The sequence below is a fragment of the Corapipo altera genome, unplaced genomic scaffold, assembly GCF_003945725.1.
Source record: "Corapipo altera isolate COAL_440 unplaced genomic scaffold, ASM394572v1 1, whole genome shotgun sequence".
Classification (NCBI taxonomy): domain Eukaryota; kingdom Metazoa; phylum Chordata; class Aves; order Passeriformes; family Pipridae; genus Corapipo; species Corapipo altera.
Genome location: NW_020884873.1, coordinates 43209311 through 43223313, shown reverse-complemented (window position 1 = coordinate 43223313; position 14003 = coordinate 43209311). Strand labels below are relative to the sequence as shown.

The following is a 14003-nucleotide window of genomic DNA, read 5'->3' as shown; positions in this document are numbered from 1 at the left end:
CGGACCAGGCACCCCCTTCCCCTGTCCCGGCACAGCTGCTCTGCCCGGGCACGGCAACCCCACAGCGGCCCTGCCCGCGCCCGGCAATCCCAGCACGGCGCCCCCCCCCTCCCGCGCAGCCGCATTAGGCGGCGGCCCTCGCGCGCCGCTCGGAGGGGCGGGGCCCGGCGGGGCGGGGCGCGGGTGCGCGGGAAAGCGGCCGGCGCGAGCGCGTGACCCGGCGGCGCCGAGGCGAGGTTGGGCAGCGGCGCCATGGCCGCGCTGCTCTGCGGGTCCCGCGTCGTGGCGGGCGGCGACGAGGACAGCGATAGCGACAGCGACGATGGCGGCTGGGACATTGGCATCGTGCGGCAGGAGCCGCAGGTGGGGCTGAGTCTCCCTGCGCCTGGCGCCCGCCAGCCGCGGCCGGGAGGCCTCGGGGTGGGGGGCGGCCTCGCCTTGGCGGTGAGGGAGCCGAGGGCGGTGGGTCCCAGAGGAGCGTGCGGCTGGTGCTTCCCACCAGGGAAGCCATTTCCCACGAGGGTGGTGTACCCTCAATCCAGTAAATGAAACCTGAATTTCAAGGGCTTGTCTTATTACATAAGAACTTAATGTTTAATTAAAAGACTTGTCTCCCGTTTAGTAGCACACCCGAGTCCCTGTTTCAGCATGAGGGTAAATTTAAAAGTGACCTGAGTCCTGTAAAGCTGTTTTATATGTAGAATCTGTGAGACTGTTTCTTACTAACTTGGAGATTTCAGTAGTTTTATTGCATCTAACAGGTGTGAGGTGTCTGTTTGTGAGGTGGAGGGAGATTTCGTGAGTGGTTTTAGCTGTTGGTTTTTCTCCTGACGGGAATTGGAAAATGGAAGTAGCTGAATTCTTGCAGTACTCAGGCTGAAGATTGTAGCAGTGGTTTAGGGATCTTGATCTTTAAATAGAGCTTCCTATCCAGAGATGTCCATTATTTGAAAATTGTTGGCTGAGCAGAGTGAAAATAGGGCTAAATTATATTATTGGCTGTTTCTCACCTTTGGTTTTCTAGACACTTGGTAAAATCTTTACAAAAGTTTATTGAAAGATGCTGCTACAATGTACTGTGAAAATTGTATAACTCTGAGTTATAATGTTATGAGTTAAAAATTTATGACAAAACAACTTTGTCTCCTACTCACTTATGTCCCTAAAGAAACTAGTGAATAATCCAATCATTAGTGTATATAAGTGTTTTGTACAAATCTAGATAGTGCCAGCATCAATCTCCAGCTGCATCTGCAGCTTTGATAGAGAAAAATCTGTGATCCTTTTGAAAAGAACTTGAATTGGGCAACCGTCTGATGTATAAACTAATCTTTTGGTGAGGGCATTTTTCAGCCAAATCATTAATGATGCAGCAACACCAATGCCACCACAGGATTAGGAGGAAGGGTAGCCCTTCACAGCAGTGGACTTGTTCTCTGTTAGGCCAGACAGATAGTCATTGAGCTCCCTTGACCCAATCTCAAACTTTCATGTCTGATAGTTATATTTTTTTAATGTTACACTTCACAATGTGTGATATGTACAAAAAAAAAAGGTACAGAAATGCATTGCTAAGTTTTTCCAGTGCCATAAGATGAAAAAAAATCTTAATTGAAATCTAATAATAGTAAGAAAAACTGAAGGCAGCATAGGAGGATAGCAGGTCTGTTGAGAAAGAAGATATTTACATTTTCAGAGAATGGAACCTTTCAGAAAAATTAATTTCAAAACTTTGGCTTTGCAGTACACCCCAAACAGATCTACAGAGATGGAAGAAGGAAAGTTATCTTCTTGCTCTTTCTCCGCGCCTGCACTCTGCACTTTCAGAGATCATTAGTGCTGTTATACTGAAATGAAGCTATATTGGTTTTGCCTTGAAACAATCATGTTTTGACTTAACTTTTCCTTGTTTATCTAGCAGTTGGATCAAATGTTGCAGGCAGATAAGAATGAGGCATTAAAGAAGGCTCTGTTTCGTGGTGATGTGTCTTTAATTGAAGAACTCTTAAACTCAGGTGAGGAAAGGCAGTTACAAAGTTAAATGTTTTTAATTGATCATGGCAAGAATTCTAAAGTTTCTCCTTTCAAAATGACATGTTGAGTGCACGTAGGAATATGTGAATGTTTCCAATACAGGGTATAAACTCTTATTTTTAAGATTCAATTACTTTTTCAGTGACTCAGCATTCCGTATTCCAGGACGTTCCTCCTAATTTATGTTTCTTTCATCAGTCAGGAGCCCTGAAAATTGAGAAAACTATAATGTGTGAACTATGAAATAAGATGTTTCTTTGTTTTCAGATGCATCTTTAGCCTGCAAATATCAATTACAAACACTGAATTTGATGTGGTTTAAATTAAGGGGGAGAATTCAGTGGGTGGTCTTGCTCTGGTGTTGAAGGTTGTATGGGGCAGGGTAAGAAGGGGAGACTGGCTTTTTTTTTTTTTGTCTTAATGCTTCCCCAGTTTGGAAATTCCTTTTGTTTTTTGTTTGTTGGATTTTTTTTGCCTCCTTCACAGCACGGTTAAGTTTCTGGTATGTGCCCTCTGTGATACTGCTGTCCTGGCAACATCAACTGGACAAAGATTTTGCGATTTTGAAAGGTCTAACAGGCTTTATATGGCATTTGTCACCAAAAAGTAGTTTGTTTTAATACCAAAAGCCTTTCTTCCTGTTCAGTTACTCTGTATTTGTCTGTAATGTGTTTGTTAATCAGTGTTAGGTGGACTGGACCATTTATTGAAGCATCCAGGGCAGAAACTGCATAGCTGAGTTGACCTGCCTAGTGATAATTGTCAGCAAGTTCTGCTTCAGCAAGCAAGGAGAATATAGTACCCAAGAGCTTGCTCTCTGAGGAAAATCTGTCTTATGGCTGAAAGAAAGTAGTTTCTTAGTTAGCAATGGGTTTTTTTCTGAGTTTTAAAATGGTGACATTACTTGTCCTTTTAGAAGACTACTGTTTCTCACTACGATGGGAAAATAGTTTTCTTTTTAAATGAAGTAAAACTGTTGCACAGACTGAAACAGAATAGGTGCAGTGCAAGCGTGAAATACATCTGTCTTGCTTTGAGAAAATATGTTCTTATTTATGGGTAGAGTTTTTGATGATGTCTATGCATCAGACTTCTTAGTTGTTTTGTTACAACCCTCCATTTTCAATTGCTTGTATTGCAGTCAAACATCAATAGTTCACTTTCTGTGTTGATGCCTGATATACAGTGAACAGTTGTGTGCTGCTAGAAGATAGGTATCTGTAAGAGCATAAGGTCAGGCCAAAGATTCATGTAGTATACTTTCCTGTCTCCTGAAATGAACAGGGCAGTATCACAAAAGAATATATAAAATGGGATCAACAGTAAATTTTGAGCCATCCAGTACTGTCCTGAAAAGCAGTAGAACACAATACTTCTCTATCAGGGAGGTCTTTCTGAAGAAAGGTGACATTATCCTTCAGAGGATTGGTGCTCAGTCTGATTAAATCTTTGCCTCCAGAGTTGCCTTTAGTGTATGTTCAGTAGAGCTTGTAGGAGACTCACTACCAGCACTCCACCAAACTCAGGGTTTGTGTTGGAAGTGGATTTCCTAGCAACCATTGGGGCCATTCTTTCAGGTAAAGGGAGAACATATCGTCTTCTGGCTTGCTTAGATGTTGCTTTAAGGTCTTTGGTGCTGAGGCAGGTTTACAGAGCTCCTTTAGGAGATGGACAAGCACAATGTGTTCTTTCCTCACTCCTGTAAAACAGCAGCTTGTTAAGAACAAGTTTCTGAAGTACGGTGTCGCAAAAAGTAGTGCAAGCAAGTAGCGGGTTCAAAGATGACTTGAGCATTTTGGTCTGCTTTGGGATTAAAATACTTAACGCCATGTAATTCACGTGTTTGATTTCCTAAAATGGAATTCAAAGTTATGACCTCATGATAGTTTAGGCCAATTAAAAATATAAGTACAGTCAAATTCTCTTTCCTATTTTAATTCAGCAGTTTGTTCCACTTATATCTTAGCATGAGTGCTGGAGTGCATTTCATCTTTTGTGGGCCAGTTCAGAGAATTAAAAATACTAGTAAACTATGGGAGTGGGAGGGGACAGGGTGTATGAGAATAATTCTTCAGCTGATTTAGGACTTTGAGCTCTTTAGTCAGATAGGAAAGTCAGATCGTAGTTCTTTGGGCTCGCCAGTCTTTTGAATTTGAGGTTGCATTTTTCTGTATAAAAACAGCCTTTCTACCATAGTTATTAGCCACAGTCAACAAAGTATCTGAAAGGGATACCAGAGAAACTGTAGTAGTCACAAAAAGAATGCAGTTCTGCCTTTGCTGTTCTTTTGCTTCTCCATTATTCATACGCTTCACATAGTTTCTGTTGTTGTAGAGCTTGTCTGAGGCCAGAACGTATTTCTACCCATTGCTGGTTGAAGAGGAAGATATTTATCTGCAACTCAGATTGTAAGAAAGCATGTTGTGTCTGGTTTCTCTTCTACTTATAATTTGTGATGTCATGTGACTGAAAATCTCTGCTTATACCTACAAAGGAGCACAGAGAGGTAATGGCAGGTGGGGGAGCCCAAATAATAGCCTGGCCCAGCTCCTCCCAGGCCCATCATGGAAGCCAGTAGCCCATCACAGGCCCATCTTTACAGTCTCAGAGAAGCTCACCGGCAGGCAGGAACACAAGTTACAGACTCAGAGGAAGGGACTCCCAGGGCTCTCATAGGACCCTTATGCCTGTAGAGACAGGAGTGAGTGAAAGATGTGCCAGTCACAGGAGTTGGACCAGAGGTCAGAGGCCTATGTGTCTGTGATGCCAGCAGCTGGAGGAGGTGGATTGGCAGAATGAGACTGTTGGCACTCTGTTCACAAGAGTGCTCTGGCTGTCTGTGTTGATCACTGTGGCCAGTGATGTGTGTGCTGGCTGGGAATACATGCTCAGCATTGGTATGGGTTGAACATTGGGTTGTGGAGCTGTAGCAGACTTGTTTCTCTCTGGCTGTTGAATCTGGCCTGATTTTTTGCTAAAAAGTGTTTTTTCTGGGCTTCACTGTTGCCTTATAGGTTTTCTTAAGGGCCATTTTAAATGCTGAACTAACGCTGCTTACTTCAACAGCAGCTCGTGTAATGAGAGCAATAACATGTCTGAGTAGTCACCAAGGTGAGACATTTCTGGTTCAGTCATCAACTCCTATAACTATGCAGCCAAGAAGCAACATGACTTACTGTTTCTGTTTTCCTTTCTTTGTCTTCCTCTGGGAATTCCAGCTGTTTTGCATTATGACTTTCACACTGAGTGATACTTCAAGTCAGTCACTACAAAGATGGCAGGAGACTGTGCAGGACAAACAACATACCATTGCCAAATAGACCATTCTAATTCTAGAACTTAAAAGGAGCACCAGAATCATGGCAGATACTGTCTGCTATATAAGTAAAGAAAGCATTGAGGAAAATACCTTCTCAAGAATTTTGATAGGTCTCTCTATGCCTGCCAAATAGATCCTTTCTTGCTGTTGTTCAGGTACGTATTAAAATAAAAAAAGATGCATATTAAAATAAAAGTAGAATAAAAAGCTCTAGATGTTACATAGACTGCTGACTGCTTTTCTCACGAGGAAAAGAGATTTCTTAAGGCTGACTGGGTGACACCTTTTTGGTATTTCTTACCAGTGTTATTTCAGTGGGCTGTTGTATCAGAGTCCCTAAATTCTTGAAGTGACTTGTCTAGAAGGAAGTTCAGAAGTTCGGATATGACTGCTAAGAGACACTTGCTGGCTCCCCTTATAGAACTTGTGTGTGAGTTTCAACAGAATGTTTTGTATCTTGCAGAGAAACTGGTGTGCTGTGGCACTGAGGACTGCAGCTGCTATGTATACATTACCAAGTAGATTTGATTGTAAATTCTGTGGCTTGCAGGTGTTAGAATGCTTCAACACTTGGCTTTCATTGATTGCTGCCTCTTTACTGATTGCTTCTACAATTCCAGTGATCTTAAACAGTTAAAGAATCAATCCAAAAGCAGTGACCTGTTAGTCTCTCAGCTTTAATGACTTTATATTGCTACACTGAGCACATCTTCGGCATTGTACCAAGGCAGGGAAAGTAAATACACATTTTGCTTGAAAAAGAAGGCATGTAGCTCAACTGTCATAAATTTCTTAGGACAGTTTTGGGTTTTTTTTTTTCAGAATTCTCTCTTCTAAAGAAGTATTTCTTATTACCTATAGTCACCATTGGACTAGTATGGAAGCAGATGATGGAAACTGTTCTAGAGGAAGTAATATTTGTTGAAGGATTGAAGGGAAGATGATTCCTATTATTGCAAAAATGCATAGAATTTTTTATTTGAAAGCTGTCAGTCTGGTACTTGGTTCTTTGTGAATTTGGAAGGGTTGGGGTGACTGGCAGGAACACTTCTAGCCATTTTAGCCATTCTGGCTATTACAAAGAGTAACAAACAATTCTGGTGATTGTCACTGAATCTTACATAGTCTCCTATTCCTTCTTTTTATTGAGATAATATTTTGTTAGTGCTGAATGCAAATCTGCCTGTTAACTGCCTTGCAGAACAGAGAATAAAAGGAGCTGTGAAGCAGGAAACCCTGGATGATACGATCTTAATTGCCTGACAAGCAATTTGCTTCCACAGCAGTCCTCTTGGCTTCACAAGAGTCAAAATTTTTCATTTTGACTGAAGACACAGAAGTAGAGAAAACAGTGATTCTGTGCACTTATGTGAAATTATTTTTGCAACTAGATGTTTGGGATTTTTTAATGTAATCTTTCTGTGATAGTTAACTCCTTGGGTTGAGAACTGAACTTCACTGATATCAGTTTTAAAAGTTGTCTTCTGGTTCTAAATAAAGATGTATTAAAGAAAATGCTATAAGAGATTTCTCTTTCTAGAACAAAATGCAAACAGGGTGTAACCTTTGTAATGATACATATTGAGAGTAAAGTTTATAAAAAGAGTGTTTATTGTGATGCAGTTTTCTGATTTTAGTATCTCGACTTTCGACAGGCATCAGCATAGAAACTAGCTTTCAGTTTGGGTGGACTCCCCTGATGTGTGCTGCCAGTGTGGCCAACTTCGCAGTAGTGCGTCTTCTTCTGGACAGAGGTGCCAATGCATGTTTTGAAATAGGTAAGATGTGAATGAAAAATACTGACCAGTAATGCTCAGCACCAGACAGTGTCCCTATCCTTATTCTCTTGTTCACATATATAGGGGGGAAAAAAAAATCAAAGTTCACAGTGGAATTGGGACCTAGCCTACCTTTCACAGTTTTGAAGTCAAAGTAGTAGTTTTAAAATAAAAATTGTGCTGTTGGAACTGGTCTGGAATTCATTGATGGGTTTTTTTGTTCTTTCTCTCTCCATCCTGTTTTCTCCCCCACCTCCCAAATTCAAGTGCTTTTTTAAAAAGTGTTTGGAAATGCTTGTTCAAAAATTCTAGTATAAAGTTGTACAGGTAACACTTCCTTTGTTTGATCCTGTTACAAAATATATACATGCAGAAACCAGATAGCATCCCGAACAACAGGAGTAGCTTTCCAGTTCATGGGAAACTAATGTGGACTTCTCTAAAACTAGAGCGCAGTTTTATTATTAAGTGAAAACTGTTCTTTATTGTTTTATAAGATGACATTTTTCTGCAAGAATTCAGTGTGGCTTCTAAGTAATATCAGTTCCTCTGTCAATTTTTATGGCTTAATAATAACTTTTTCTGACTTAAACTATGGTTATTTTCCTTCTCTTCCATTGTGTTGGAATATTTATCCCACAATACTGCCAAGTATGTAAAAGCAGTGATCATATTTTCCAGTAACTTGCCAATATTTGTAGTAATAGTAGACTGAAATGCAGATGGTACAAATCTGGCTCTGAAAATTTTCTATAACTTCTTAGCAGTTAATTAGAGTAGACTACCTGCCCCAAAAGCAATCATACCTTCCTCTAATTACTGTCCTTGTAGCCAGCTTCAGGGAACTTCCATGTGCCTGCCTACAACTGTGGCTACCTACAGCTCACCTGTTCCTTGTTTGTGGCTGTAGAGAGCCATAAATGGGGCAAAAACTGCTATGGGCAATAGTTTAGCGTTTCCAGGTAACCGAATGCTTGACATTTTTTCAGTGTGTGACTGTATTTGCTCAAAGTGGCACCTTGCTAGGATCAGGTTTCTTGGCTTGTTTCCGTGTTAGACTGTGTAGGGAAACAGTAACTAGGGCATATGGGCACCAGAGTACTGTCCAGCCAGGAGCAGTCTTGTTAGTCATTGATCTGGGTCAGAACACGTGTTCAGTAAAGCTATGCCATCCTAAAATGATACTAAATCTCACCAGTCTTGCTGCTATTTTTTACATCAGCAGGCAATCACATAAGTGATCCTATAATAATTATCCTTTAATGCTTATAATCCTAATAACAGCTATACTGTTAATCACCTTTAGTTGCTCTTCAGTCATTCTTTGTAAGTGGTTAATTAATTTTACCATTTTTGGTAGTTGTGAAGAACAAGGAACTAATATATCATTTACTATGTGATGGGTTCAAGATGTTGCATCCTTGAGGAATAATTTCACTAGATTTTCTGGGTTTTTCAGCTAGGATGAACATAAACTTGTATTTTTTGCAATCTTTTAGCAGTTTTTGTCTGCAAAAGAGAAGCCTAAGAATTCTAAGGTGTTATTTCCCTTTCTCTTGCTCACATGTGTGAGCTTTAGGTATGTGAACAGAAACTAGTTTCCCACTCTTTTTCACTACCTGAAATACTGAAAACAAGTATAACTACAGGTTCCTTCTATACATCATTCCCAGATTAATGGTGTTTATCACTACTTTTATTTGAAGTCCTGACATCTTACCGTTCAGGTTCTGGTTGATAACCAGGTTAAACATTTTGAGTAAAAATTTTTCACTGGATCAAGTAATAATTTCTATGTGAGGTAATTGAAAATTAAAAGATGGTATATTAAAGAACCAAATGAATTTAAATGCAGAACTAAGTTGGAGAGGTGAGGGACAAGAAGTGGTGAGAAACAGAGCAGAGGGGGTAACGTACGTAACAAACTTTTCACGTTTAAATACAATGAAGTCTGACCTCAGTTGAAGAATAAAGATGTTAATTATACACAGCCTTAAAATTTCTACAAGAAAATTAGAAAATATGTTGTAACACTTGATGATGTGGTCTGAAGTAGGTACAGCTAATATACTTGTTAAAACAAATTGTTGAAGGCATGTTTGAACTTGTGAACAAGTTTGTGCAGTAAGCAAAATGGGCACTTATTCAGATGGCAGTCTTCTAAAGAACACCAGGGCCAACTAACTTGCTAGGGTCCCCAGGGTGTTACACTTCCCACATCTCTCTAGGTGAACCACGGGAAAGGAGATCTCCTGTGTTCTGTGGGCAGACAGCAATGGTGTACAATTTTGATCTGTGAGCAAAGGTGACATGTAACACCTAGCTGGCTTCAAAGCTGGAGTAGCAAATAGCTGGTATTGTTATGGACTGTGTAGATGTTTTTTAAAATCTACGTCTAAAACAATACTTTTAATAGTCCTTCTGCCACTACTGTACCATAGTAACCTAATAAATTTAATTCCTTCTCCTTAAGACCTGTCATAAAGCTTTGTTCTTTCAACTGTACGGCCCTCAGTTCTCCCCAGAATTGATGTTGCTATGTGTTTATAATACATTTTCATGCACCTTTTTTTATCCATTGCAGTTACCTTCCTGTAAACTGTTTCTTCCTTAAACTGGAGGGGAGGAACAGGGATTGAATTGACTGGTGTGGAACGTGTTTTGAAAAACAAGCATCACAGTTAAGCTCCTACTATAGTTGTGGGGTATTTGCAAAGTGTTCTAAATTTCAGTAGGAATAGATGCTTTACTATTGTGACTCACTCTCGTCTTTCTGAGTATCTCAGGTGCCTTTGTTTTATCTGATAATTCTAGTGACTTTTATAGACAGGAACACAAGTTTCTTAACCTTTTCTAAATATCTTAGAATATCAGAACCTGATTAACAACTCTAGCAAATATAAAGTCTTTTAAAGGAACTTCTGGATTAGCATGGTATTTATATTTACGCGTGTAATTTTCTAACTGTAAATTTCCAAACAGATAAATACACTGTGCTGATGGCAGCATGTACTGCGCAGGCTGCAGAGGAGAACATCTTAAAGACTGTAGAACTGCTTCTATCAAGGAATGCTGACCCTAACCTTACTTGCAGGTACCAAAAACCCCATGTCTGTGAATACAGCATAAAATATAATATTACTATACAGAGACGTGTTTATAGACATAGCTATTGTTGTTGGTTAAGATGAGGTGTACATGCTTTTTGTAATTTCACTGCTGTCTGTATAAGAAAAGATTAATGCCCGGATACTTATATCTCCTAGTACAGTCATTAATCTGAATAAAGACTATGATCAGTTTTATCAAATTGTAAGTAAGTTCTTTAGCTGAACAAGATTAAATCTTCAGTTGACTGAAGTGTAAAGGCAAGAAATATGTCTCTGCCTTTCCCAAGTCATATTGCCTCTTCTTCAAAGGGATGTAAGTTAAATCAGTTAATTCTTTATTTAAATTCATGTCCTCTTTTGAGCTTTTTGTGGATATCTAGCTATATTCCTTTAACAGACTGCCTCCTGTGGGAAAGAAAACTCTGTAAATAAGATGCATTTATTCCACTGCAATCTGGAATAATCCATATTAAAAGGAGATTTAAACTTGTGAAAACAAGTAATAGCTTCTTTCTTCAATTAGAACTTTGTGTCTCAGCAGTTTGAAGCAGTGCATTGTGAGATGTCTGTAGTACACAGTCTGATGCAATGGTTCATTTTATATTAAAAATAAATAAATTCTGGGCTGGCCCAGGATAAACTCTACTGCCTCTGTTGAAAAAAAGAAAATACTGTTTGGGTCTGCTGGTTTTAGGACTGAAATTTTTTTATAGCGCCACTCTTCTATCACATTACCTGGGATATACAGACTGAGTAGCTCTCTAAAAAGAATAGAATTGAAGGTCCATTGGTTTTCCTTAGTAGCATTCAATTACACAAAGCCCTGGACCTCACTGTGAGCATAGCACTGATAGACAAGGAGGAAACATAGTTGTGCTGATGTGCCACTGATGTCTGGTACCAAGTTTAAATGCCATTCTTTTATTCTTATCAGAGAGGCTAAAAATTGTTCATGAGAGAAGAGAAAGCTCATTTAATTAATTACATATTGTTGTTGTCAGATAGTTGGGTGTTGGATTAAACATCATGCTTTAAAAAATGGGGGAAGTCTTTGCATTATTAACTTTGTCTTGGGTGTTGAAAATGTAAACCAAAGTGCAAAGTTGTAGGTTTACATTTGCTAAGCCTTTGGCTAAACTTTGCTGGGAAAAAAAGTTTGGATATTGACACAAGACATAGGAATTTTAAGGGCAAAACTTTATAAACTTAGAGTATATTTTGCATTGTTGATCTTTATATACAAATATTTATTTACTTTCTCTTTGTTTTCCAAGACCTTGTGCTAATGTGAGTTATTCATGCTTCCATCAGATAGTATTTACTTGTAGTTTTTTCACTTTTGCAATAGTAGCCTTTCTGAAATGAAAAGATAAATTAAATGACAGTTAGAAATGTCATATTTGTGCCAAACAAAAGTAGAAGCTTGAAAAGCCCAGACCTCAACATCTGAAATCCTTGTGCCGCCTTTATGCCTTTCCAGTGTTTGACATCTGTGCAGACCACTCTGTCATTAGCTCTGCTCAGGCAGCAGCTGCTGCTTCTCAGGGGCTTCTTCCTCCATTTCTGAAAGGGGTATAAAACACAATAAACTGGGTTATGTGCAGATAAGGGATCAAACAGCCCCTCTCTGTGGCACTGCAGTACCATTTCACCCATCTCATTAGGGCAAGCAGGGTGTTCTGTAGGAGCCAACTGTCAGTGAATTGAGAGCGCTCCCTGTGTGATCAGCCTACCACAGCTGTTGAGAACTAAGGTTCACACTATCTGGGTTTCTCAGTAGTTCAGAACCAGAATGATTTAGGAAACTTTTATCCACTATCAGCTGGAATGTATGTGAATGCAAAGCAGAATACTTAAATTTCATGTAAGGCAGAGTTTAATGTTGTCCTTTCATTGTTGCACTGTCAGGGCAACCAATAGGCTCTTCTATTTTATGTCATCTGGAGGTAATACACAGAAACTTCCTTTTTTTTTTGGTCTAATTTACTAAGTCTGTGTGGAGCAGGGAAGGACTAATGAGAAACAAACTGGAAATCTTTAAGCAGTCTTTTTTTTTTAAAACCTATGTGTTTTCTTAAAGTTACTCTGGTTTCATTAATGTTAAGTTAGAAATTCGATTTAGGCAAAATGAAAATGCATGACCAACTGATAAGTAAATTACTGCTACTAGGATAACATGTCATAGGTTGTTTAGTAAATAGGGATTTTAGTGACAGCATCCTCCAAGTTTTTGTTTACATAAAGCAGAGTTAAGGAATTGTAATGGCTTTGCCTGTAAGGAGAGTGTTTTGAGTTGATGTTTCATGCTAATAGCTGTTTGTTAGAAGAAGGTACAAGTAGTTAAATGACTGAAACCTCCTTTGTTTTGACATAAAGTCTTTGTCTCCTGTTCTGTATGGGTTAACGTTAAGGCTTGATTTTGTTTGTGAGCCATTTTTTCCCCTCACTTTTAATGTTTCTGGCACAATTGAGTCCTAGACAATGAACAAGCCTGTCTTCAGTGTTTCTGCTCTAAAATGGTTACAAATTTTGTGTACATTTAGAGGAAACTCTTCAGAAAGTCTTGAGATTGTTCTTTTCCTTTTTTTTTTTTTTAGGGTGAGTATTGGAAGAACTAAACCTTTTGTCTTTTGTAATTGTGCAGATTAAAAGTTGAACTTGAAGTGTGCTGTCATGTACACGAATGCATATACATGAAAAGTATAATCACTTCTTAGGTCTGGTATTAAGTTGCCTATATATGTTCACTTGTGCTTCCACTCAGAGCAGTTCTAAGGAGTATCAAAAATGGTTTGATTCTTAAAATTTTGGTCTATTTTGCCCTCTTGAGAAGATGGTAATGGAGGGGGAAATTTTTATCGCAGTATTGCTCGGTTCACAAGATAAGTCTTCAGGTTGCATAGTCAGAACAAAGCAATTGTGTAACACCTCAGTTTCAGCAAGATATATATTGCTCCTGATAAGACAGTAAATTTGCACTGCCACATAATTTCAAAGATGTTGACACTATCATTGTGTGATAGACAAACAGTACATTTCAATAAAAGTAAATAACCTGGGAAAAGTTAATGCACTATGGTGCATTCTATGTCTGGGGCAAGAAAATGAGAGAATTTCATACTATTGAGTCAAACTCAGAGCAGAAAGTACCTTGTGATGTTATACTCCATTACAGTTCATGCCTTTGAGAGAGTTTTTTGTTCTAGCATTGTGAACTCAGGATAGAAAGGCTTTTATTTTGTTGGTCAAACATTGGGACAGAGATTCTAAATATAAGAAATCAGATGCAAAATTACATTTACCAAAGTTCTGTGTTCATCTGGGCTATGTCCACACATCTCTTCCTTCCTTCCGAGTTAGGGAGAAGTCAAAAGTGTGGTAAATGTGTGAGTTCTGAGTTCGGCGGAGTACGTAACTTTTGAACGTAAGTATTGTGTCTTGTTCCTCAGAGGAGCCTAGACACCAAATAAGTGATTGTATTTTTCCCAACTACTAATGACTGTATGGCCAGGCTTAAAACTGTGGATCAGTTTCTGAGCAGAGTATAAAACACTCTGGGACAGTAGGGAAATGAAAAGCTATTTTTCACAGAGGCATTCTGACAGTGTACTGTGGTGTCTTGAAGGTAAAGGTACTCACCTGAGCAGCTTTAGAGTAAATAGGAATAAAACCCGTACTGAAATCCATTAGCATTCTATCCCAAGTATGTTAAACTTCCTATCATTGCTGCTACCTTACCCTGATGATGTACTATTTGCATAG

The 14003-nt window shown here is 39.2% G+C and overlaps 1 protein-coding gene across 2 annotated transcripts in view; it reads left to right on the top strand.

Moving 5' to 3' along the window:
• Positions 1-218: 218 nt before the first annotated feature.
• ASZ1 (ankyrin repeat, SAM and basic leucine zipper domain containing 1) overlaps positions 219-14003 on the top strand; it is a 38070-nt gene continuing 24285 nt past the window's right edge. Inside the window, exons 1-4 of one of the 2 annotated variants that reach the window (XM_027668188.1) lie at positions 219-363; positions 1922-2015; positions 7009-7131; positions 10114-10225. In XM_027668188.1, the coding sequence (XP_027523989.1) occupies positions 253-363; positions 1922-2015; positions 7009-7131; positions 10114-10225 (440 nt within the window). In that variant the 5' untranslated portion in view covers positions 219-252. Of the gene's footprint in view, positions 364-1918; positions 2016-7008; positions 7132-10113; positions 10226-14003 lie in introns of both variants that reach the window. The other variant, XM_027668181.1, reaches the window with a different exon arrangement.